The 26,166-nt window shown below is 34.5% G+C and overlaps 1 protein-coding gene and 1 long non-coding RNA gene across 2 annotated transcripts in view; both read right to left on the reverse strand.

The window, feature by feature from the left end:
* LOC141481984 (uncharacterized) overlaps positions 1 to 26,166 on the reverse strand; it is a 466,857-nt gene that overhangs the window by 402,758 nt on the left and 37,933 nt on the right. The window lies entirely within an intron of this gene.
* On the reverse strand, positions 19,378 to 22,558 carry LOC111515091 (uncharacterized). Its single transcript, XM_074174831.1, has 2 exons — positions 22,127 to 22,558; positions 19,378 to 21,874 (listed from the first exon to the last, which is right to left on the reverse strand). Exon 2 carries the CDS (start codon positions 21,853 to 21,855, stop codon positions 19,378 to 19,380), a length of 2,478 nt encoding a protein of 825 aa, XP_074030932.1. The 5' UTR covers positions 21,856 to 21,874; positions 22,127 to 22,558.

The following is a 26,166-nucleotide window of genomic DNA, read 5'->3' on the forward strand; positions in this document are numbered from 1 at the left end:
ATTCTGGGTGAGTATTGAAACACACGTTTCCTCTAAATTTAAAAATCAATAATTTTGTGTCTGATCTCACCCAGAGTCACTTTTAAGCCGTCAGGTCCAGTGACAATTTTCTTGAAAGTTGGAATTTCTTATCTGCACTATAAATTGTGAAAATTTTACTTATCTTACCTTCTTGATCTCACGTTTCCCTGTATTATCTTTACCTTAAAAATATTTCATTGAATTGAATGAAATACCTTGAACCCAAGACTCATCCACTTGAAACTTGGATTGCTTATAAATAGTAAAAATATATTCGATTATCTCTTTCTTGGAACGCTCTGTCACGTCAACAGATGTTTTATTTCTATAAACAAAATTTTCTTTGTTTGAACATTCTTTTGCTTCAATTCACCTGCATTTGTAATATTTTGTATATATAAACGGTTTCAATCATATATATTAGTATATATACATTCAGTGATGAACCTTAGTCTTAACGCTTGCTAAAATATTATTGTGAAAGTGTTGTTCAAGATCTTTGATATTAGAATTCATGTATATAATTTTTCTCCTCTGTACTCAATATATTGTACTCAATCAATTGTATATTCGCTGAAAGACGATAGACATTCAAGGTTCAAGTGTACATCTATCTGGTTCAATCTGTCATTAGTTCATATCGTTTTCATGATATCACTACCATGGTGAGCCATACCTGAGCTGCTGATCTCCAACGTATAGTTACCAAGGGATACAAGGGTGAATATAGAAGCCCTACTTATTGAACTCTGACGAATACTCAAGACAACCTACACCGAACCCAGGTGCAGTCTACTATTGTACGAACTACCCTAACAGGTACCTCTGTAAATATCATATTGTATTTATATACAATTCATTGTCATAGAATTCCATATTAATTTTATTATATTTCATATACATTTGATTGATGTTTTATTGTTTTGTACAAAAATAAAAGGAAATTACCGTTATATATATTCTACAAATTTATCGCTATATATATTTACAGGAAGTTTGAATTTTTATCCTTTTTTTTTAACAAAAAATTCTGGCGTCCAGCCAAAATTGAATTTCAAGAACATTGCTTGACACCTAAAAAAATCTGAAACTGGCAAGTCAGTCGGCAAGTCAGTCCAAAGAACACATCTCCACTGCACTAGCCTGGTAAATCGGCAGTAATTATAACGTTACAGACTATCATATATTCTTCCACAAACTCTGTAGGTGAGACACCTAATCTAATATGGTACCTTGTTAGTTATAATAGAAAGAAACATCCGATTGTAGGGAGCAAAACCAGTGAAACCAATACATTGGTGAAAAGACCCTCCGAAACACTCGGAGAATATCTAGCGTCTCACTTCTCAGAGGTCACCTGTGAAACTCTGCAATCCAAGCATTCAGAGAAATAATCTTCATGTAAAATAACAATTTATGACAAACATGACGAAAAGGCGATGAATACAACAATTTGGCTAAAAGATGCTCTAATACAACGTTTTTCATCCTGGAGAAAATTCCACACGGTAACATTTCGACCTCTGATCCTAGTTTTCTTACCGTATGTGGAAGCTTCTGCTTGGGTATTACATCTCAATATCTAATGTCTATCGAACAAAACTGAGCTTCTTGAACTATTTATTGAACAAAATCATTTCAGTGTTGTTTGCTTTGGTGAACGTTGACTGAACGAATCAAATCTAAAAATGATTCAACTGTCTAATTATAAACTGCAATCATTTTTCTGTAGAACCAAAACTATTCACTGGGGTGTCTGTATATTCTCTGAAAACAAACTAAACTGTCAAGTCTTAAATAACTTTGAGCTGTGGTCAGTTCCAGTCATTTGACACCTTTTCTTCATTGGGCAACAGAAGTCTCGTCTGGTGTTGGTGATCGAAACAATTGTTCACCAACCTTATTCACTCACATTTCAACTCATAGGATTACTTTCACAAATTTTTGTAACAAGATGGTATGGGATTTGTTTGCTCAGAACACGAGTCGATATGTATGTGGTAGTCGTTGCACATCTCTTGTTGTTGTTCCATGTCATCTTGATTTTATCTCTGTATAAACTTTTTACAGTTGATTCTCATTTCTCATTCGATTCAGTCAGGATATATTTCATTATAATTCGTTTTCATGTACCGTTTTATGATTTTGATGTTAATGAGTGGGCATAAAGGCTCTAAGCCTCCCATAGTTCAATGTTTTATAGATATGATTATATAAACTTCCGTCGTTTTTATTACTTGAAAAAATCATTATTATCAACATGTCATTGTGACCATTCATTCATTGGTAACATGTGACAGTTTTTTTTTTGTTCATTATAACATATTTTCTTCTGCATGTAACTATTTGATACTTGATTGTATTAACTATTGTTATGTTGTTCTTTTTTTATTGTAGAATTTTAAATAATTAGCTAATGATGAACCTATATATAAGTTCGAAACATGTACTGATTGATGGCTTTACCGTTCTAACATCTGAAGGTGATAATAAATTGTGGAGGCGTCTTCGAGTTTTTATTCATCGCAAAACTTAATTAACTTTTGTGTGGAAATGCATGCTGAGTTTCGTGACATTGTGTTGAAACCTCTTGAACGATTAGTCCAAATTACTAACGGTAACTTCGAAACTTTTATCAACAAATTCACTGTCATGATGTACTTTGTGACAGGTATATACAGTAATATATTTGTATCAGGATATTTCAATATAGACTTGAATAAAGAAGATTTTCACTCTCAAATTTGTAATGATCTCATAAACTCCTACAATCTCAAAATCAATATTTTAGATGCCAATAGAATATCTTACAATTCGTCTAGTTGCATTGACAATATGACAGTTCTCACCTTTGACGTGAGAGATGCCTCAGTGATAAACCTCTGCATCTCGGATCATTTAGGGCAATATATAGATATTGTGTGTGAAAGAGATAATCAAGAACCCTCTAAAGTTACTAGACCAGTAACTAAAAGTGAACTGATTTGAATTTTTCTTCAAATACAGTAGAAAAGTTAGCAAACTCCTTTGCAGATTATCTCACAAACACTTTACACACTTTGATATGCGAACACATTCCAGAAAAAAAACAATCAATCACCTGTACTTTTTTCAATGATCATCGGAGAGAGCTGAAGAGACATGTATAAGCTTGTTCATAGGATAATTTCAAATCACTTTATCTTCCAGAAATCACTGCAGCATAAAGAAATGCTCATGGTACTTTTATTGCGTCCTCAAATAAGAGGAGTAAAGACTGCTGGAAGTTAATTAATATTGAGTGAAATAAAACAAAATCTGATGTTTTTCCCAATGACAAAACAAAAACGGAAAATGAGTTCAATAACTGGTTCTCTGCGGTTGCACAAAACATAATCGAGAGTTTACCTCAAAGTCATCATAACGAGACTGACTTTTTAGATCTCAACTTGAAACCTCAACATTCATTTTTTCGCGAATTAGTCACAACAAAAGAATTATTGTCCGTAATCGAAAATCTAAAAATTTGAACTATCTTTGATTTATATTTTTCAAATAGTAAAATACTGAAGGAGATAATGGAAATGATAATGAATCCGCTGACGGATCTGATTAACATTTGTTTTACTGATAGTGTATTTCCCGATGCCTTTGAAATATCCAAAGTATTCATCATTTTCAAAAAAGATGACAGATATTTTTCCGACAACTACAGACACATCTCCATAATACCAATTCTGGGAAAAATTATTGAGACCATTCTGAAAAATCGGATATATTGTTACATTTGGAAACAATTCACTGTTGTCAATATGGATTTCGTACAAACTGCTTCATAGTTCAGGAAGTGAGCAGAGTCGTGAAAGCTGCTGCTGGCAAAGTTTGAATAGTATGGGCTGTGGGAAATCCCACTGAACCTTGTGAGGTCATATTTGACCAACCGTCAACAAGTGGTACCGGTCCACGGAACCAATTCACTTCAGGTTCATATTGATCATGACGTTCCACAGGGATCCGCCCTTGGGCCACCGTTCTTCACCATTCATGTCAATGACATATTCCATTACTTGCTTCCGGACATGTGTATTGCTTTTGCTAATGACACTTCGTTGATTAATTCACACTATAGTCGATTTGTACTCAATGAACAACTGGCGACTACTGCATCAGAAGCCGAACTATGGTTTTCGATAAATAAACTTGAAATCAACAATGATAAGACACACTCTCTTCTAATAAAAAAGTTTCGAATGGATCCACTGTAAAACTTCTGGAATAACTCTCGATGATGAATTTTAGTGGCATAGTCACATGAACCATATTTGCAATAAACTGTCTAGCCAACTATTTTTGCTGCGTAAAACAATAATTATTTTACGTGTTGTCCATACTAGTGTTAACTGTACTTTTTTAAATTCTTCAGGCAAACTCCTGTTTTCGAAGACAGAATGAATAATATTAGTGGAGGATACATAAAGTATCTTCTGCATGACTCAACAGTATAGCAGGGTAAGTTATCAACCCCAGAAAATAGAAAAATAGTTTCGTCCATTAATCGCTGGTGACGGTTGAAGAACATTATCTTCACAAAACATATAAACATTGTCTTCATAAAATACTTTGTAATAGTGGTAGAAGTGGCATTGGTGAAACGAGAAAATCCATGCGCCAAAATGCACATCAACGGTACTTCAGAAATATATGGTTGAAAAGCTGAAAATTCTCAGAACATGTTTTGTAATGATTAGACGCGTGAACTCGTATCATCAGCATACATTCATTTTATGTGGAGATCGCTTTAGAAAGAGGTCGTACTCGAAAAGTACATAATTCAACAGAAAACACAACCTTGAAGCTATTGAATATTTCAGAAGTCATTGATCAACTTTGACCTATCAGAAAATTGCTACTCCTCTGGATATTAACACGAAGGGCGTTGAATTATATCCAACAGGTGTCAGTGCAGGATTCCTCACTGAAGTTATTCCTGCAAATGCTGTTGGCGATACAACTATCGAAATCGATTTTTATTTATTGAAACACACTCGTCAGTGCAAGGTAGTGTATTATCATCAACATAAAGTCGATGATTTCCCATTATTGAAAATCGAATACTTTCAGAGTATTATTCCTCGAACTAGGCTGAAGCGAACGCCAAACAACATGTTTGTCTTTCATTAGTTCGGACTTTCATTGTCTAATATGATAATATAATAATAATAATATGTTTATTTGTCAATTGTTCACATGCTAATTTACATCGATTATATTATATATAATATACAAATAAATACAAATAAACACCAACACAGAACATCGCGAAAGCAGAGCTTGTATGCGATGAAACTGCCAAAATTTTCGATAAAAAAATATACGTATTTTATGAAATAAACTATGGCAACAAACAAAAAAGAAATACAGAAGAAATAATCTAGACAGTAAATAAAACTTTTTTAATGTAGTAGTTAATGAAAATAATAATAAACAAAAAGAACTACAAACCATTGCAAACAACAGGATTTGCCAATACAAAAAAATGAACAACATACTATGTTACTAGGACGTCAGGCTCTTAGTAACAAATTAATTTGATGTCGTTCGTCCAAAACGAATTTTTTAATTAATTTTTTAAATTTTTTAAAATGTTCTGCCTGTCGAATGGATTCCGAAAGTATATTATAGGCTCGACTAGCTGAATGCAAATGACTTCGATGACCAATTGTTTTGAGTGTCAGTTCTGTTTTGATCAATTTTTTTACTTTATTTCTAGTGTTATGTACGTGGTCTATATAATCGTGACGTTTATGTTTATATTGAAAATACACTAAGTGTATATAGTACAACTGACTAATATCAAATATTTTAGCCTCTTGATAAAGAAGGTTTGTAGGATACAACATGTCTCTTTTAAATATTATTTTTAGGAATCTTTTTTGTAGAGTCTCAAGTTTGGACAAATGACAGTTTGCGGCTCCACCCCATCCCAATATTCCGTAATTTAGCCTAGATTCAACCAGAGAGTAATATACAATCTTTATCACAGGTAAGTCTAAGTATCGGTTCAGAAATTTTATTTCATATAGCATAGGCCTTAATGTTTTAATTACATTTTGTATATGTATATTCCATTTCATAGTATCGTCAATTGTTATACCTAAATATTTTATATATCTAACTCTATTTATTTCTATTATTTTATTGTTGACATGTAACTGTACAACATTAAAATCTGGTAAACCATTTTCATAACAACTAAATGGAACAAAGCACGTTTTTGAGTAATTAACAGTTAATAAATTATAATCAAACCAGTCTATAATGTGAATAAAATCTTGATTAATTTTTTGTTGTAGGTCAGCCCATGACATAAACTAAGTGGAAATACTTGAAGACTAGTTATAAATCAAATTATGTATAAGAAAAATTCGTTCAGGCCAGTCTCAACTTACCTACACTGTAGGTTGATGTACTGACACCTATCAGAAAACAACTATTCCCCTGGCTGATACCACAAAGGGCGTTGCATTATATCCAACAGATGTCAGTGCAGGATTATTCAGTGAAGTTATTCCTGCATATACGATACAACTGCCGGAATCGATTTTCAACTATTGGAACACACTCGCAGACCAGTTTCGGGCTGTTTGGTCACTCGTCAGTGCGAGATAGTATCTATCATCAACATAATCGATTCCAGTATTCAAGTATGCTCACTTACTTTATATACTGTCTATCGGATATAATCCAATGTACAGCATGGTATCATCCGAAAAAGCAGATGTTTTTGGCACATTCCACAGAACCAACATTTGTTGGGAAATATGACTGTTTCGAGATTTCATTTTAAAATACCCATTTTATTATATGTATGTATCTCTTCTCGATACAGTCTTCAAAGTTACTTTGATTCGTGTCGGAGTATTGGTACATGGAATGTTTCTTCCCCGCTTGGGGCTTTGTTCATAAGATGGAGTTGTTGCTAGTAAACAATCTTTTCTTAGACGAAGGTTTCATACAAGCAGTCGGGCCGCGTCGGGCACACTGCTGTTTGTGTCGGATCTTTCCTGCACTGATGAGAGGTTATACTTCGAAACCTGTCTGTAGGTGATCCACTCGGTTGATTTCAGCATGGCCCTGCTGCTAAAAAAAACTAATGTGTGGGTACGTTTGGAAGAGATGAATGTTTTAAGATTTTATTTCGAAATATTCATTTTTTGATATATACTTCTCAATATCTGTTGAAGAAGTTTGATAACAAGACGAATTTTGGAAAGGAGAACTGTAAAATTCAGTCGTAGTGAAAAAAAAATCCTTTCAATTATAAAAACCGACCTACATTCAGTCCCCGCAAACTTTGAAATCAATATCTTTAACATTTTTCGCTCTTTTTGATATATAACTATAAATGGCATGGTACTGGTTGAAAGTAATTTTTCTTCGCTTAAAATACATTGAATTCAAGCTGTTACTTATTGGAGTGTACTAAATGTTTGCCCTTTTTACTCCAGTTTAAAGTTCTTCATTAAAATTATTCTCTGATTATAGAAGAAAAGGTTAGCAAAAAATTTCAATAGAATGTTAGCTACATCACTGAAGGAAAATTCAATCAAGATTGGCTACAAACAAACCACCTAGGACTCTCATAAATTCCTGTCGCCCCAATTCAGTGGCATCGATTTTAACGTCGACCAACGAAATTCCTACAGCGCTAGGCCTACACAACGGGCAATTAGAGATATTACAGTGCCAGAGGGTTCTGGAAGTAATAGGGTGTGTAATAAAATATTGCCAGGTCACATTAGATATTGTTTCTATTTAATGAAAACTGTTGTCACTAAAACTCTTTTTTTATATTTTGGACCGACGTGTTATTTACAAAAAAATTTATTCGAGTGTACTATTTGTCAAAATTTGTGGATGTGTTGGTGTTATACACACGATAGATATTTCAAGACTATTTTCGGAACAATGCTCAGCTCAAAACAGTGCATTTCTTTAATGTCCCCCCTCCCTTTTATTTTTTGAACGGGTCAACTCAAAAAACTGAAATTTGGGATGATGTAATTAATGCATGAATGCTTTATTTTGAAGTGAAATTGGCAGATGAAGCTTCCAAGATGGCGACTGGGCGCCATCTGAAAAAAAAAATTAAATAGATGTGTCTTGTGACACATCTTTTTGAAGCTCCTGACAAATGCTTCAGAAACCTAGAATATAATGTCAATATCTTCAACTAAAACAAAATTGCGGAACTTTCAATAATTGCCTAAATACATTAACATTTAACTACATAATATGAGGTAATAAGCTTGAAGTTAGTTCAGAAGATGTTCGAAATGGTTGCCTTGAACTTCTTGACATATTAACAGCCTATCCGATATTTCACGCCGAACATTTTCGAACACAGTAACATCAATATCTCTACCAATATTTATTATTCTCTGCCGTATATCCAATATTGAAGCAGGTTCAATTTCGTTCACCGCATGCTTCAAATAGTCCCATCAAAAAAGACAAAAAGTGTCAAATTTGGAGAGTGGGCTGGCCATTCTGTAGGACCTCGACGGCCAATCAAACCACCGGGAAAAGTAGTATCCAAATAGTTTCTTACTCATCTGGAGTAAGGTGATGGTACTCCATATTTTTATATATAATATAATATCCATATCGAATTCATTAGGATTCGCTTCGACATTTTCAGTGATGAGAGGGTTAACGGTAGTTTCCAGCATATTCAAATACAGTTTGAATTTTGATCAATAAATAGAGGTCCTACAATATGGTTTCCCAATATTCCAGCCCAAACATTATTTTTTTCTGGATATTGGGTATGTGCTTCCCGGAAAACGTGAGGGTTGGTGGCATTCCAATAACGGCAATTTTGTCTGTGAACCCTGCCGTTTGAAAAAAATGTACATTCGTCACAAATTTTGTATGGATGATACCTATTACTCTTCAAAAGTATTCACACAGTAGAGAGAGACACCTCACAAATATTCGCAACGGAATATTTGCACTTACTGTTCTTCCAGAATGGACGGATGACCTGGAGGCTTTTTGTTATGTACACTATCGGCAGTTGTGAATTTGGATACAAGTTCCCTCAATTAGTTTCTACAGATAGGACGATTCGGAAAATGCTCATTGAAAATCCTTTCGGTCTCGTGAAAGTGACTCGTCGCACCGTAAATAAAAATCGCTTCAATTTTCCCTTCCAATGGACGAGAATTGATCATATAGAAATTGTTGACGTGGTATCTTTCTACTAGTAAAACCGAAAACTAAATGAGAATATTCTAACTGAACAATGATGTTCATTGTCGTACTGACATTTTTTGTCGTTTTTATAAACAAAAAATATCTTAACAAACCTTATCGAGTTGTCGGAATATTTCTAGAAATATCGATATTAATGTGTTTGTTTTCAGGAAATAATTGAATGTTCCGCTATTTTATAGTAGGTGAAGATATTGACTTCATATTCTAAGATTGCGAAGTATTTGTCAGGAGCTTCAGAGTGGTGTGTCACAAGACCCCTCTTTCCATTGAATGTTTTTCCCAGATGGCATCCAGTCGCCATCTTAAAAGTTTTATGTGTCGATTTCACTTAAAAATAGAAATGCACTGTATATGAACAAGACAAACTTAAAACCTATCGAACGGAATTTCATACAATTTTCACCAATCGATGGGTCAATTCAAGAGAACGGTTTATGTGTACAATTCATTGTACACATAATTGTGAATTGGATTGAACATGAAGATCTTATTCATGAGAAGTCCGGACAGTGATGCAACCTCTTGATGCTTTCATCGAAAACTCTACCCCGAGCATCGGAGTAATGAAACATTTTCGAGTGTTGAGTATTGATTGTTGAAGATGAAAATTGCAATACTTTATATGAAAAGCCTCTGTGATATATTACATACCTACATAGCTCATCTGATTGAATCAGGTATATCTGAGATATTTTCAATTTCCGCTGGAAAAGAGGATTACGTCATGATTCGATCTGATCAAATAATGCTCCATTTGGGTACTTTATTACCTGAAGAATATGAATTGATGATGAATGAAGCCCTTGCGTTTCAATTAGTGTGTGAATCAAAATAGCTACTTCAGTTTTATCTTGAGTGAAACGAGCAATTGTGCGTTTTCTGTTAACGAAAAGATCATTATTCTCAATGAATGTGACGATTTTATACACTGAAATACTTTGTATTGGAAATGTGTTTTCAATTGACGGAAGTTTCGAAATAATCGACATGTGAATTCAAGGATGAGAGAAAAAATGAAAATGTGAAAGCACTAACATAATTTTCAGGAACAAAAACTATGTCTGCTGATCAAAACTGCAAACTTTCAATTAGAAGTACGGTACATTCGTTTCATTTTGAGGAAGAACTACCGACCCTCAATTAAAAATGGAGCTTCGAATGAAGAACACGTAGAAAACGATCCGAACACTTGAAATATTTCGCGAAACAAAAATAGAGTGGATTCGGTAAAGTATCATAAACCCAACTTATAGCTGTTGTGTCGAATCATAACGAATTCACAAAATGTAATTTGAGCACTCTGTTAGCGTTCTGCATTTATAATGATCATTTTTAGGGAACTGAGTATAATCCCTTTGAGTGGATTTTATCAACGGTCATCAAAATCATTCATATATTGAGATAATAGAATGAACTATTTCGAAATACCACCTTCGTCTTCGCATTCAACGCATACACCTGTGAAAATGTCAGCCGTAGTAGTACAACGCAACCTAATGGCTCCAATTGTGTTCTCTCTAATTTTTGTGGAATGCTTCCAAAATGATCTGTGACAAACATGACAGAAAATATAGCGGTCAGACTTTGCAAGCTCTTAAAATTTGTATCTAAGAACACGCAGCACATATCCAATTTTGGAGACCAAAAAAACAAATGTTGCCCAACACGCTCTGAATAACGGCCATAGAACGAATGAAAACTGTTTGGAATTGTACAGAATGGTACATGACACCAGGATTTTGATATGAAATTATGTGGTAGTTGGAATAATAGGGTGAACTACTTCGAGATATCTCCTCCGTCTTCGCAGTCAATACATACACCTCTGAAGATGTCAGTCGAAGTAGAAGACGAAACATTTGATGTTACAGTTTTTTTTCTACCGCAGCCTGATGTCCTGAATTTTTTGTTATTGCATTGTTGTGGAATACTCTCGAACACTCTCGAATGATCTGGACTGTGCTGTGCTTTCCTAATACCGAAACTTCCAGCCCTAATATCTTCATAAGCACGCCGTTTGAGTAAAAATTGAAATTCTCTTCACGGATGGGGAATAGATGAACCCTCAAATGTGAATGTATTTTCTCAGTTGGGCACTCTAGCAGCTGATACACTTTTTACAAAGTTTAGTACTGATAAAAGTTAACTCTTCTGGTTGACTATCGTCTTCTTTTCAATGTTCTATCAGATGCTTGTATTGTTTATGTGTCTGTTTTTCAATAAAATCGTTCATTAGATATTATAAGAGTGAACGAACATATTGTTTTCAAAATTCTGTCAGGAAAATTAATTGTAAATCTTCGAGTTCTCAAAAAGACATATATTCAAAGAGCATTGTTCTTTATTGTCAGATTTTGAGAAACTTGGACGTGAAAGTAGCTTTCAAAACGTCTTGCTCACTTCCACAAATGTTATGTTACCCAAAAAAAAAATGGAAATCGAAAAGTCGAGTATATATTCAAAGAGCTGTGAATAACGTGACAAAAGTATATCGGTCAAACTATGCGAGCCCTTGAAAGTTGTTTCAAAGAACAGGCAGCACATATCCGGTTTGAGACCAGAAATATCTAAATAAAGTCAAAACGTTTTGGGAAACGGCCATAGTATGCAAGAAAACTGGTTTGAATTGTTGAGATCGGTACGTGACACTAGATTTTTGTATGCTCTCGAACGTTTGGAAATAGTAAAGTGTGGCCTGAGAACTATGAACATTGACGAAGGCCCCATTTCAAACTCTGCATAAATCACTATTGGAATTTGCTAATGATTTTCACGTGAATTTCCATCAGAGATCTGTGATGTGTGTCGGAAAGTAAAAATGGAAGAGTACCCCATTAGAGATAGATAGAAACCAGTTCAAGACTTGGGAATTAGTTCTCTTCATCTCCTGAAGATGCCAACTCGGTTGGTGACGCGTCAAGTGAAAAAAATGCTTGATTTGGATTTATTTCCCGGTAGAGATTTCAGTTTCATTTTTAATTAACGCAGTTATTAGCAAATCTACTCTGTCAGGTGCCGTTGAAAATATTGGCTGAATCTACATTGGAATTTTCATTCCAAGACAATGAAAAATACAACCAAGAACAAAAAAAGCCCTCATGAACACATAATGAAATAATACGTCCTGTCTAATTCAGGAAAAGAAAGAACCGCAATGAACCATTCCATGTGGTCAAATTGCCGACCATACTTTCACCATCAATATCGGCGGGACACGAACAATTTTCCGTTGTAGATTATTTGTTCGAGAGAGAAATAATAAAAAGTGAAATTCCTCAGGGATTTGCGGACCTCCATGAGAAGCCGAAGAGAATAAAGACGATGGAGCCACAAAAATGCTTTAAAAACGTCGGAAGGATGAGTCATGAGAAAATATAATTGAATGTGGGGTTTATAGCCCTCGAGTTTCGGTAGTTCTGCGAGAAAATGATGTTTTTTCAACTCCAAAACAGACATTGATATGGGAAATGCGAATGGAGAATCTTGAAAATTATACTAAAGACTGAAACTGAAAGTTGTAGGTCATATTAAGAAAAATCAACGCATCGAATATTCTGAGGAACACAACTGCTATTCAGGATGAAATGTTTGAAGCAGAAAGAGGTACATTCTCAGGACAGATTAGTTTCTGGGAAAAACTCAAAATCAGTTCCATTATTCAACGAAAGTCATTTTTCGTGAAGGAAAATATCAGTTTTTCATCGACCTTTTTTGGGTATTTGTTACCTTCCACAATCTAAAAAATACAGTGTGTCTCACTTCTCATGAAAACACCCCCGTATCTTCCGTAATATTCGAGATAGAACGATGAAGCTCTCAGGAGTGATGGAAATGCTAAAAATGCATCTACCACCTGAATGGGGTTGGCCAAAGTGATATACACTGTCAGCCACTCGCGATGGAACACCCCATTTTTACGGTAAAATAGGCTCAAAATTCCTTCAGATTCGTGGTCAAGACTACCAACTTACTACGAATACACTTTTTTCCTGAAAAAATTTCAGTCCTGAAAAATCCGAATTTGTCCCACTTCTTATGGAAACACCCCCGTATTTTCCATAATATTCGAGGTGAAACGACGAAACTCTCTCAGTACTGATGGAAATGCTCAGAGCATTTTCCGATGTGTTGGAAGAACTATCCTTGGATGTGAGACACAGCACGATTTTTCAGTTAGATGGTTCACCAGTTCACAATAGTGGCATAACAAGGGTTTGGTAGAATAGGAATCTACCTATGAAATGGATAGGACCCAATAGCCCTCTCGTAGTATGGCCACAATAATCTTCAGATATAACTCCACTGGATTTTTATTTATGGGGAAACTTGAAAAATATAGTTTATAAGGACAGGCCAACAAATAAGGAAGATCTCCGTGCAAGAATTATACAACTGTGTAGAGAAATCACACCTAGAGCTCTGAGAAGAGTTGGAGGAAATAATAGAAGGCGCATAGAAAATTGATTGTTTTGTTTTTTCAGTTGAAAATGTGATTTTGAAAGTAGTGCTTCAAAAGAATTTTGAACTACATAACATTTTTCGCCACAAAATATTCTTGTTTTTTTTAAATAATGAACTAAATTAACCATCCTGAAACCTTACTGATTACATGTTTCCGTTCCTCTTACAAAATTACCATTTTCTCTCTCATTCTCCTGACAACAAAATGAAAAATAAATTATTTATGTGAAAACAAAAGTCGAGTTTCTCTTAAACAATTTCGTTCATGTTTTGATGTAAGAACCAAAAAAAAATCTACTTCAATTATTACGGAAGATACGGGGTTGTTTCCATGAGAAGTGAAACAAATTCGGATTTTTCAGGACAGAAAGTTTTTCAGGAAAAAGTGTAACCGTAGTAAGTTGGTAGATCACGAATCTGAAGGAATTTTGAGCCTATTTTGTCCCCTTATATGTTTTACCGAGACACACTGTGAAAAGTGAGACACACTGTATAAAAATTATAATGGAGAACTTTATACAAGTGTAGAAGGGCAAACTTTTTAGTTTACCCCGATAAGTTACTGCGTGAAATTCAAAGTATTTTTCACAAAGAAAAATCTTCTATTTATCAGTAACTTGTCGTATTTAACAATTTTGCATATCAAAAAAATTGTTAAGAAATAATACTTATCTTTTACGTTTCGAAGGCCAAAATCTACCTCCGTCTTCAGAAATGGATAAAAAATTCGAATATATTCGCAGTTATTCCTTTTCTGTTAGTTTATTTCTTTACTTCTTCAACAGATGTCAAAGAAGTTTTGAAATATATAATTATGTCAATGTTGTTGATTGACAACTGAAACATTCGATGTAATACAAGGTACTCTCCAATATCAGTCTGTTGCCATTTCGCCACTATCCAAAGTTTTCTTTAAGATGGGTAGCCAAGTACGGTCTACTTCTAAGGAGCTATTCGAGATACAATTCTCTCCAGACATGAGAATATACGCTGATTCTTTTAGCTTACGTCTCTTAGAATGAGGCTCATTGGTAATCATTCTTGTCCTATTCCATTCCACCCGATGTGCACCATTTGATTAGTTTCTGTAACGTGATCGCTTTCATCCAGGTTATTATTAATATATTTCAAAACCGAGTTCGACAACTCAGAAATTCAGAAAAACACCCAACATCAAATTATTTTGACTCACAACTTGCTTTGTTAAGGTCGTTAACTGAAGTCAAACTTGTAACATAAGAAATAAACGTTCAGTGTTAATATCAATTTTCTGATATATCGTCGAATTATATTCGAATATATTTGAAACTTTTCCAAATGTTGTTTATGAGAATTCCTGACATACAAATGGAATATCCTGAGAGAACTGTCATAACAATCACAATCACAATTTTGTCATAACAATTATTAAAAAAAAAATCGCGTGAAATTTGCTTTACTGTTCATATGTATTTTTTTAATTTTTCATTATTCCATTCATTAAAATCATTAGTTAGGAATTTTTTTTCAAAAATCATAATTGAACTACAAAGATTGTAATTGTATCAACTTATAGATATATTTTTGATAATTGTTACCGTAATTCTATGAGAAATAACGACTCATTATCATTATTATTATTATCATCATCAACAAATCACGACAAAAATTATCCTTATCCTATCGTCAATCACATCCATTGTTATATATATTCATTGTTATTTCTGAAAAAAATGTTTTCAACATAATTTCTTGGATTTTCGAAGAACTTATAATGAGCGGAATGAATTTTTTGTCACAACAAAGAAGAAAGTCTTCGCTTCTTTAAAATATTCGGGCGAAGCCCAATTTTTCGCTTTGAATTCAAATTATAAATAATGGTGGTAGAGTTCAGAGAGTTGGAACTTCATTGCGAATTTTCATCTTTTTCTGAATCTCCTATATTTTTTCTCAAGTATTGATTGTTTTTGAGTTATTACCAATAAACTTATTGACTTATTTAATACGAATTTCAACTTCTGTCTTCACCATTTCGGTGAGTTATCAGATGAAATGGAAGGTATAATTTTGAAAACGTATTTTCGGAGGAAACGGAATTTTTGGCTTTGAATCCAAATTATAAATGATGAAGGTAGAGTTTTGGAAGTAAGAACTTCATTGTGAATTTCCTATTTTATTGGAATAAAATTAATCATTTTTTCACTTCAATTCATTGATAACAATTGAAATTTTGTGTGTATTGGAAAATTATTGAAATACTTTTTTTAATTGGTCATTTTAAATCTGATGAGTTGTAACTTCCATTATGAGGAGCTTCATGTCTATTCAATACAAATTTCAACTTGTGAAGTAGACTATGGATTTGAGCGGACTTCACCATTTCGGTTTTCAAGTGAAATGAAATGATGTAAAGAGAAATGAAAATTTCTATGTTTTTTTACCACAAATAAAAGTGGTGAAAACATAGAAATTTCCATTTCTCTTTCCATTATAATCTCCTACCACATAGTAACGGCTACATCCATCAATTTATTGAAATGAAATGTATCACTTTGAAATGTATTTTTGGGAAAAGCGAAATTTTTGGCTTTGCATTCAAATTATAAATAATTATCAATTGTTTTTGACTCATTACCGATAAAATCAATAATTTTTTCATTTCAACTTGTTGATAACCACTGAAATTTTGTATGTGCTGTAAAATTATCAAGAAACATTACTCAACACGCCATTTTGAATCCAATGAACTGAAGCTTCTATATCGAAGAGCTTCATGTCTGTTGAATACAAATTTCAACTTGTGAAGTAGACTGTGTATTTGAGCGGACTTAACTCATTTGGGTATGTTTCCAAAGGAAATTAAATGTATCATTCTGAAAAGGGATTTTAGACATTTCACAGTTCCATGACTTTTCAATGAGTGAACCGATTTTCAGAAGTAGACCAACAATACATAAGGATTCTACACTTTAGCATCAAGTTACACACTCGGCATATGTTTTGCTAAGAGAAAATTGAATAATGATATTCCTGCTCACAGGGTTGGAGGTCCTGTAATGGTTGTGTCAAAGCCTGTCTCACTTACAAAGAATTTTGGGAAAAGTTCGTTCCTGACAGCTTTGTATTATGCTTAGTTTTCACTGAATCATATTGATTTATGATATTATGGAAATACGCACCAATATCGCTGCATCATTCATTCATTACTTTTCTGAATCTAAACCAGAAAGTCCCTGTGTTACTCACAATAATAATTATCGATTTGCAAACCGCTTTTATCCTATTCAGTGGCGAGAACAAAAATATACATTTCTTTCCCACAATGAACGTCTATTATTTCCTTAGAAAACACAATGAACTGAATCCTCAATGGAAGCCGGCCGTCTCAACTACACTCGCATAAGATACGAAGTGCAGCCACAGAAATGTTAATAAAATCAGCCAACACGACTCTTACAAGGTTACCCGCTACTCATTAGGGAGAATATAGTAATTGATAACTCCTTTGGGAGTCCCTTATACTTCGAGATAAAAGCAGTGGGGAATACCGCAAGAAGATAGCTCCTTAGGAGACTGTCCTTGTTACTGGGAGGGTGTTGTTAGGGGATGCATTTTGCATTATGGAAGTTGCAAGTAAGCTGTAACGAAATAACTTTCCAACCAATGAGCTAGACGGCGAAGCTTATGAATTACGGTAATTTCACAAAGTCTTGAAACTAATCAATTGTTTGTTTCAAAACAGGACACTATATCAAAATCGAAAAAAATCACATACAAGGCACTACTTATTTCCAGTACTTCTACGTTATTAATGGCCGAAAGTACGCTAATAATATTTTTGATAGAAAGAAGGTTTGATTTGGAAAAAGGATATTTTCAAGAGATATTAAATTTTTTGAAAGAATTTGGCTCTCTATTTCTTCATTTTTATACAAAAAAAATGTTGAAATCTTCCAACAGAAGGAAGAAAGCAATCAGGGTTCCAGTCCTGTCACGATCACAGAATGTTGTGATCATGTTCAGTACCAAAAATTGTATATTTTAGATAAGTTTCAATTCGTTAAATAATTCACAAAAACTACAAAGTATACCCACACCGCTATATGCCCAAATCAATAAAATAGTTACTGCCGCATTCAACTTCTGTAACACATATCCTATAAACATCCAAATTCCACCTCCCAGGACGATTGATCTTCCCAAGTGCAATACTCAATTGATCGCTTTTTCGAAGCATAGTACACCTTCAGCTGTTATACAGAAATCGTTCTCAGAGTCAGTCGCATCAAAATACCAATCTTTTAACCACATATATACCGACGCCTCCATAACAAATGATGGGGTTGGTGCAGCAGTTATAACGAACACGAATAATTATACTTACCGCCTACCTCCAGCTTCCAGTATCTACACAGCTGAACTATACGCTATTAAAACTGCTCTAGCACACTGCAATAGAACCGAAGGCAACTCCGTGATATTCACGGACTCGCTTAGTTCAATAAAAGGACTTCAACAACTATACCCCCAAAATGCCATTCTTCTTCGAATCAAAACAGAACTTGTAGAACTAACCAACAACAGAAAAAGAGTGGAAAGAGTCTGGATACCATCTCACACAGGCATTAAAGGCAACGAAATCGCTGACGCAGAAGCTAAAGCTTCCATTTCATATCCAGGAACATATCAAAACTCCCAGGTTCCACGTGAAGATTTATATAACGACATAAAAAAAACATATATTCAAACGATGGAAAGAACGGTGGAGCTTCTTAACCTCCAATAAACTCAGGGATATCAATCCAAACCTAGTTATCAACAACTACCGCCCTCTCAGTCGTAGACAGCAAATCATTCTCACCCGACTACGCATTGGCCACACCCAGTATACTCACCTATTTCTAATCAAGAAAGAAACACCCAACCGATGCCTCAACTGCAACGATGATCAACGTTGATCATTCCATTATCATGGAATGTCCCAGCTACCAAAACGAAAGACTTATATCCGGCTTAGGAAATGAATACTCCAGTATTCCAGTATCCAGTATCACTGTTGTGTTTTTTGAAATGTATCAAAATTTTCAACATGATATAAAATGTAAAACACCTTATTGTTCCACCGCTAATAACCTAGCTGGTTGATGCGGTATACTGCCCTCCTAACTAACAAAGCAGTATGTCCACTTTTAGTGCTTTTGAGTTAATGAGGTTTTAAATTTTTTTTCCTGGGCGAGCAGGTAAACAAACATGTAATATTCCACAACTAAGTATAATAATGGATGATCACTTTTTCAAACTACTCTGATATTTGAAATTGATTGAATCAAATAATTTAATCAAAAATGGGCTGTTACTGCGTTTTAGTGTAGTATATGAAATTCAAAATTTGTTTTGGTGCTAGTCAGTTTTGCAGTATTGGAAAAATTTGGGAGTTACTGCGTTGTAGACAAGCGACATGGAATAAAAAAAAGGGATGCTGCAATATTAGTGCCTACGACAAAAACAAATGAAAGTCAAAAATGATATAATTTATATATATATATATATATATATATATATATATATATATATATATATATATATATATATATATATATATATATATATATATATATATATATATATATATATATATATATATATATATATAATTTATCATTCCTTTTCATCTGCATTTCTTAGGTCGATCGCGTTGTCATCAACAGGAAGTGTTTCCCAAAATACTCGTCTATTTCGTGGTATTAAAGGAAGCAAGTATTTCTCGATGTTGCGTTTTCTCTCATTTGTGATTTCTCTTGGTTTAATTATTCTTGGTGGAAGATCCAGTCGACGTATAGCTTTCTTATTTAGGAAATTCATATGATTCACCTCTGCATCAAAACTTGTCCGATAAATGAGTTCGTTTTTTCCTCTCTCCGCAATGACTTCCACAATGTCTTTCATATAAGGTCTTGGAATCAATTGTTTTATTTTGTAAGAGGAAGAATTATCGGGCCAAACAAAGAAGTCCTCCAGATTCATTTCCTTCACGGTCACTTTGCCTGAATTTGCAGCTTGTACACAATTTACAAAATCTGCAAAATCGTAGACTTTCTTCTTTTGTTGTAGAGATAGCTCCACCTGGTGGTGGACACTGTCCGCCGCCATAAATGTATGTCCTGGCTCAAAATATCGCAAAGTCAGTTTATTTGTTGCTGTTTCAGGTGAATTAATGATATATGTCAGATAGGAAAATAGGGCCCAGTTTTTATTTTGTCCGGAACAGTTATCTAACCAGAAGGTTATGTTCTCAAAGTCTCGCATGGCGATGAGGAAAGCGTGAAAGGTACTGATCAAGTCTTCTTTTTTTCTTCCGGAGATGCATTCAGGCCAGAGGCAAGCGAAAGGTTTGATCTGCTGCTTCTTGCCAATCGGTACAAAGCTTTCGTTAAACACAATAATTCGTTGACAAAATATCACCTGCTTAAACATGTCGATCCTGGGCAGCATTATAACTTTCTCTAAATCCGCAGAAACAATTAGGGATGTTTCATCGGAACCAGCATTAGCAGCATCAGTCCTGTATTTTTCACGGGCATTCTTTGCCTTACTCATATGATTTTTCCATGCCTTGCACGACTCGCAGTCTGGTATTAGATTTTGTTGAGTATGTTTTGGATCATGCATCTTAAAAATTTCACATGTTTCACATTCCTCGTGACCCAATTTAGTGAATGAAATATTACAGTCCTTTGAAACACACTTTCTGTATAACTCGTAAGAACACTTTATGTCGGGATGTTTTGCCATGAAATCCTTATGCATGTTAGTGATGTTGATATCGCTAGCTAAATACCTTTTGTTCGGCGCATGTTCTCTTCTGTAATGGGAAATGGTAGGTCCAAAAGATTCAATATGTGTTTTGATTACACTTCGATCCGTTTTAGGAGTTTTGGGGTGCTTTCCTCGTTTATCTTGCCCGCTCGTAGCATTACTTTCCTTATTAATAACATTGGTGATAGCTCGGTCGTTTTTGCGATCATATCCCAGTGTAGTTAGGAAGAACACTTTGCAGATTTCCACTTTTTCACCGTTTGCATGTTTCAAAAAGTATTTACAAGACCTTGTCCTCGACATTGCAGAACCTCTTCGCCGTTTCACTTCCATAGTTGAAATACTTGCCGAAAGAAAAATTTGACGTTCCTGCCAGGACATCATCCAGTAGTCCCTATTGATTGATATACGCTGATCTTCCGCAATTTTTCCAACACATCCTTTCTTGCATGATCCACAACCTGTTCGAACCGTATGTTTAGTTTTAACTTCTTCCAGTTTATCAGCATTCCTTTCTGCAACGGTTTTACAAAACTTCTTCCTTTTTCTAAGTTCTCCCGTTCTTTTAGTGTGTTGTTCATCAGGGTGAATGACTTCAGCCACTTCTCCACTCTGGTGAGTTGAGGTTTTCTTTAATGTTCTACGAATCTTCTTGCTCAAAGGTTGATCAGATGAAGTATCAGAGTCAGGTAAGTAATGGGGATCGTCCACAGAGTCGTCAGAATCTAATAAGAGCATGTTTGCATCTTGAATTGTGTTTATTGAAGAACATTGTGCTTCATCAGTAGCAGCAACCAGAACGTCTTGGGTGTGGCGTACTGGTGATGATGGGGTATCAGAATCAGGTAGGTCATAATGATGAGAATCGTCGACAACAGTGTTTTTAGAATCAAGCAATGGAATGTTTGCATCCATGATTTCATTTGAATGGATCAGCAGAGGCAATGATGGCGCATTGAATTCAGGTAAGTGGGGATAACCGAATGCCAAATGATTGGAATCAAATATTGGAATATTTGCATCCTGATTCAAATTAGAAAAGTATGGCTCCTCAGCGGCCATAATTTCAGTTGAAGGTGGTTCTGGCATTAATGAAGGACCGTCTAAGTTATCTTCAGATGGCGAAGCAGCAATTGAACCAGATTTGGAGATATCAGCATTGTAGAGGCTCAGCGGATTCAATGTAACATACTCATTTGATTCTGTTTGTTCGATCACATTGCTGGATATAGCTTGGACATCACTTACATTTATTGTCACCTTATTCTGAAGACCCTTCTTAATCAGTTTCCACCGATAACCGTACTTCTTGTTCTCCATAGTAATTTACGGAGCAAATCTGAAGCAAGTGAAAAAACCACATTCAAATAACATGAATAATAATTCTTAATTAGGTATTAGCCAAGAAGCACCTTTAAGGTTTTTTTAAATGGCAAGTAGGAAACTGATCAAACAACTGAGACAAATGTACAATATTTTTGATATAAATTAATATAGTTGTTATAATAAAGAGCTCAAGTAAACTCCCGAATTAAAAAGAAATAGAAAGGAAGAAGTAAATGACAATAAACATTATGAAGAAAGTACTTACCAATTACTCGAAATAACTTTTTCCAAACTAACACTATCACTTTTTTTATTACTTGCTGATAAAATACACAAATTATGCAATTGTTGGTTATGTTTATGTTATCTTCTACACGTTCAAACGCGACTGAGATCTGCCGCACATACAATAAAAATGTTTGCATGTCACCTGACCCTAGACATAAACGCAGTATCTCCAGGCAAAATTGGAAATGCTGCATTTTAGTCAAGCAAATGTCAGATACTGCTCTTTAGATATGTATGAACATCAAAAAGTGGACATACTGCAAACGTTTTAGCCATTTATTTGAATATGGATTGCCAATACTGCTTTTTTGCTTAGTTAGACAGATACAAAAATGTTCTAGATATGTTAGAAATGCAGTAACTCCAAAATGACAAATTAGGAGTTACTGCGTTCTAGCTTAGGAGGGCAGTATAATTGTAATTAAAAAAAAAAATTATTAAGTGCTAAATAGTGTAATACGAAGTGAGCAGAAATATGTATGCATTTTTGATATCATTTTCATTTATCCTTATCTAAATAAAATAGTATCAACAACAATACCGAAACAGCCTACGGCTTACCAACCTTAGGCTGCCAGCAAATACATATGCGCTGAATACTGGTTGTCTCAAAGAACGAGCACGAGACTTCTGACTAGAGTGGTTCTCAAAACAACACCAAACAACTGCTTACATCGTACTCTTCAGTTACACCATCAACCATATTTCCAAATAAAAAACAAGTCATCGTCTTCAATGCTATCGAGAATACTAAACTTGAGGACTATTCAAACGCCCTTGGCGAAAAATATTTTATTTTCTTCAAGAATATCTAACAACCGGATATGCATTTATTTATCAAGCGAAGACCCTGTCAATAACTTCATGTATAATAATCATAAATGAATAATGACCATTGATAACATACCACTTCAAGCTCGAAAATTAGTGTCACCAAATGAAAGACTCATCATTTCCAACGTATGCCCAATCATCGCCCACTCCGTACTAGAAAAAGAGTTGAAAAAACTGAACGTAACATTGATGTCACCCAAGAGTTTTCTGAGAATCGGCGCATCCCAGCCAGATTATCAACATATACTGAGTTTCCGTCGACAAATATATATCACCCATCAACCGAATATCAACATTCCAGAATCACTTCTCATTACATTCGAAGGAACAACATATCGTATATTTTTAGCTCTTAATGACTATATTTGCTTCAAATGTAAACTGAACGGTCACACTGCATCTAAATATCCCAACAACGTTCACACTCCTACCCAAACCAATGAAACAAATACAACCAATCAATAAAATACTCAATCTTCTCAGCATCATATGAACGATAATCCCGACCATTTATCCACAAGCTACCAAACTCATCCATCAACAAAACACAGACGAAAACTGATCAAACCATAAAGGCTAAATCAAGCATAATACCAATCAACAAGTTGATGGAAACGGCAAAAAGTATGTTTGTTAATAACTCTAAAAAATACGTTCTAACGTTTGAAGAAATACCAGATTTTTTCGAAAATGTCTACGGATCGTCTGATCCCTTGAGTGTTGCATTGAGCTATACCGATAACACCGAGGGATAACTAGATTGCTACACGACATATACCCATATTTTAAAGATAGAAGGATAAAAAACCGAAAATAAAAAAGAAAATAAAAACACAACTTGAATTCCAACAGAATATTATAGAAGATAGCGACTCCTCAATATACCTCTATTGAAACCTACAAACAATAACACATAAATTAATTTTCGTCTTGCAGTGGAACATAGGTGGGTTTTCCACCCACTTAGATATGTTCAGATTACTTATATCAGAACACAATCCAATTGTGATTGCCCTGCAGGAATCATTTCTGAAATAAGACATATAACCTGTAAAATTATCATGTATTTCAGAAAATCACAAGAAATTGTAATCACGCAAGCGGGGGAACTTCTATCTATGTGCATGAATCCTTCGATGCTATCGAAATATCGTGTCAAACGGATCTAGAAGCTGTAGCCATCGCCCTCACAGGACCAAGAATCCGCAGTATTTACATACCGCCTGATGAACAACCAGACACATATGCAATAACCAATCTTACACAGCAGATCCCAACACCATACCTTATTTTAGGCGACTTTAACGCCCACAACCCCATATGGGGTTCGAAAAAAACTAACCCATTAGGCCGCAACATCGAGTCAAATTAATAATCTTAATGTGACACTACTAAATGATAGAAGAGGAACTCATCAACAGGAACAACATCTGCTATAGATTTAACTTTCAGCTCACCCTCAATATACGAATCATTAACATGGGGCGTACTACCTTTTCTTTATAATACTGATCACTTTTCCATATTGACCGAAATTATATCACAGCCCATCACGAAATGGCGATTGAACCAAGCTGATTGGACTCTATACTCTTCGTTGATATCTGCGAACATAATCAATACTCTGGGTCCTCAAATCAATGATATAAATGGATACTGGAAAAAACTCACTGCTATAATTCTACAGGCCACAGAATAAGCAATTGGAAAAACCCATCTTACAAACAGAAAGAGGCAAAAAACTATGCCTTGGTGGAACCCTGAATGCGATAAGGCGGTGAAATTATTCAAGTCAGCATTTAACAGATTCAAAAGTCAAAAAAGTCCAGAATCACAAATCGAATATAAACGACACCGTGCTTATACTTGATATCTGTTCAAAAAAGCAGACAAGAATCGTGGAAAAACTACATCTCACAGATAAAAAGTTCTACACCAATATCCAACATCTGGAATATGATTAGTAGGAAATCAGGACATAACACTCCTAGAAAACTTCAACATCTGTCCCACAATGACAAAACAATTTCTGAACCCCAACGAAACATCATCCAATGATTCAACATACTCTCAGGAATTCCAGAATTATAAAAAAAATCAAAGAATCTGAAAATATCAAATACAATAACGACAATCTTCCACTCAACTTACCAATTACTATGGACGAATTTACAGATGCACTAAATACAAAAAATACATGCCCTAGACCCGATATACCTAATATTTTCCTACAAAAACTCCCTCAAAACGCCAAACAAATTATCCTGAATATATTCAACTACATCTCGATGAACGATGCTTTCCCAGAACAATGGTATTCATCAATAAATATACCAATATACAAGAACGGTAAACCAAAACACTCAGAACAAGCTTACATACCTATATTATTAACATGCGGTATGTGTAAACTGATAGAGAAGATAGTTAATAAAAGAGGCTAACGTGGTTTGTAAATAAACAAAACTTGATAGTAACCGAACAAAGCGGTTTTCGTCAACATCGATCCACCCTTGACTATCTTGTAAGTTTTGAATCCGAAATACATGAATCCTTGGCATGCAAACAAGAATGCATCGCAGTTTTCTTCGACACACACAAGGCATTTGATACAGTGTGGCGTTACGACATATTGAAGACGTTAGAAACATGGTCCATCAATGGCAATATCTTGAAATTCGTTGAAAAGTAGCTCAGAAAAATATATTTTCAGAAAAAAACTACAACATAATGGAATCCCACAAGGCTTAAACTTAAGTGGAACTCTTTTTCTCATAGCTATAAACAAATTAGTGACACGTCAGTCTCCAGTGAAAGCACGGCTATACGCAAACGATTGAGTGATATATGTAAAAAGAAAAAACACAACATTTTTTCAACATCACTTACAAAAAGTCACTGAGGATAAACTACAAAAACACACTTTTGTCTATTTTCCACGATATTTCTTCATTGTTGACTAGTTACGGCTATTACACCATTTTCAAAACTAACTGATTACATTTGAATCTGAGTAAATCTGATGTAATCAGTTAGTTTTAAAAATGGTGTAATAGCCGAAACTAGTCAACAATAAATAAATATCGTGGAAAATAGACAAAAGTGTGTTTTTGTTGTGTATCCTTAGTGAATATGAATTTCCACAAAATAAACAAGTCATTAATCAAAGAAGTGACTTACAAA

Source organism: Leptinotarsa decemlineata, unplaced genomic scaffold (assembly GCF_025532065.1).
Source record: "Leptinotarsa decemlineata unplaced genomic scaffold, Ldec_3_MD MMD2_P_RNA_scaffold_12, whole genome shotgun sequence".
Classification (NCBI taxonomy): domain Eukaryota; kingdom Metazoa; phylum Arthropoda; class Insecta; order Coleoptera; family Chrysomelidae; genus Leptinotarsa; species Leptinotarsa decemlineata.

What these genes read in the sequence shown, in the direction of transcription:
- LOC111515091 (XM_074174831.1), bottom strand. Translation starts at nt 21,855, where the DNA reads ATGGAGAACAAGAAGTACGGTTATCGGTGGAAACTGATTAAGAAGGGT.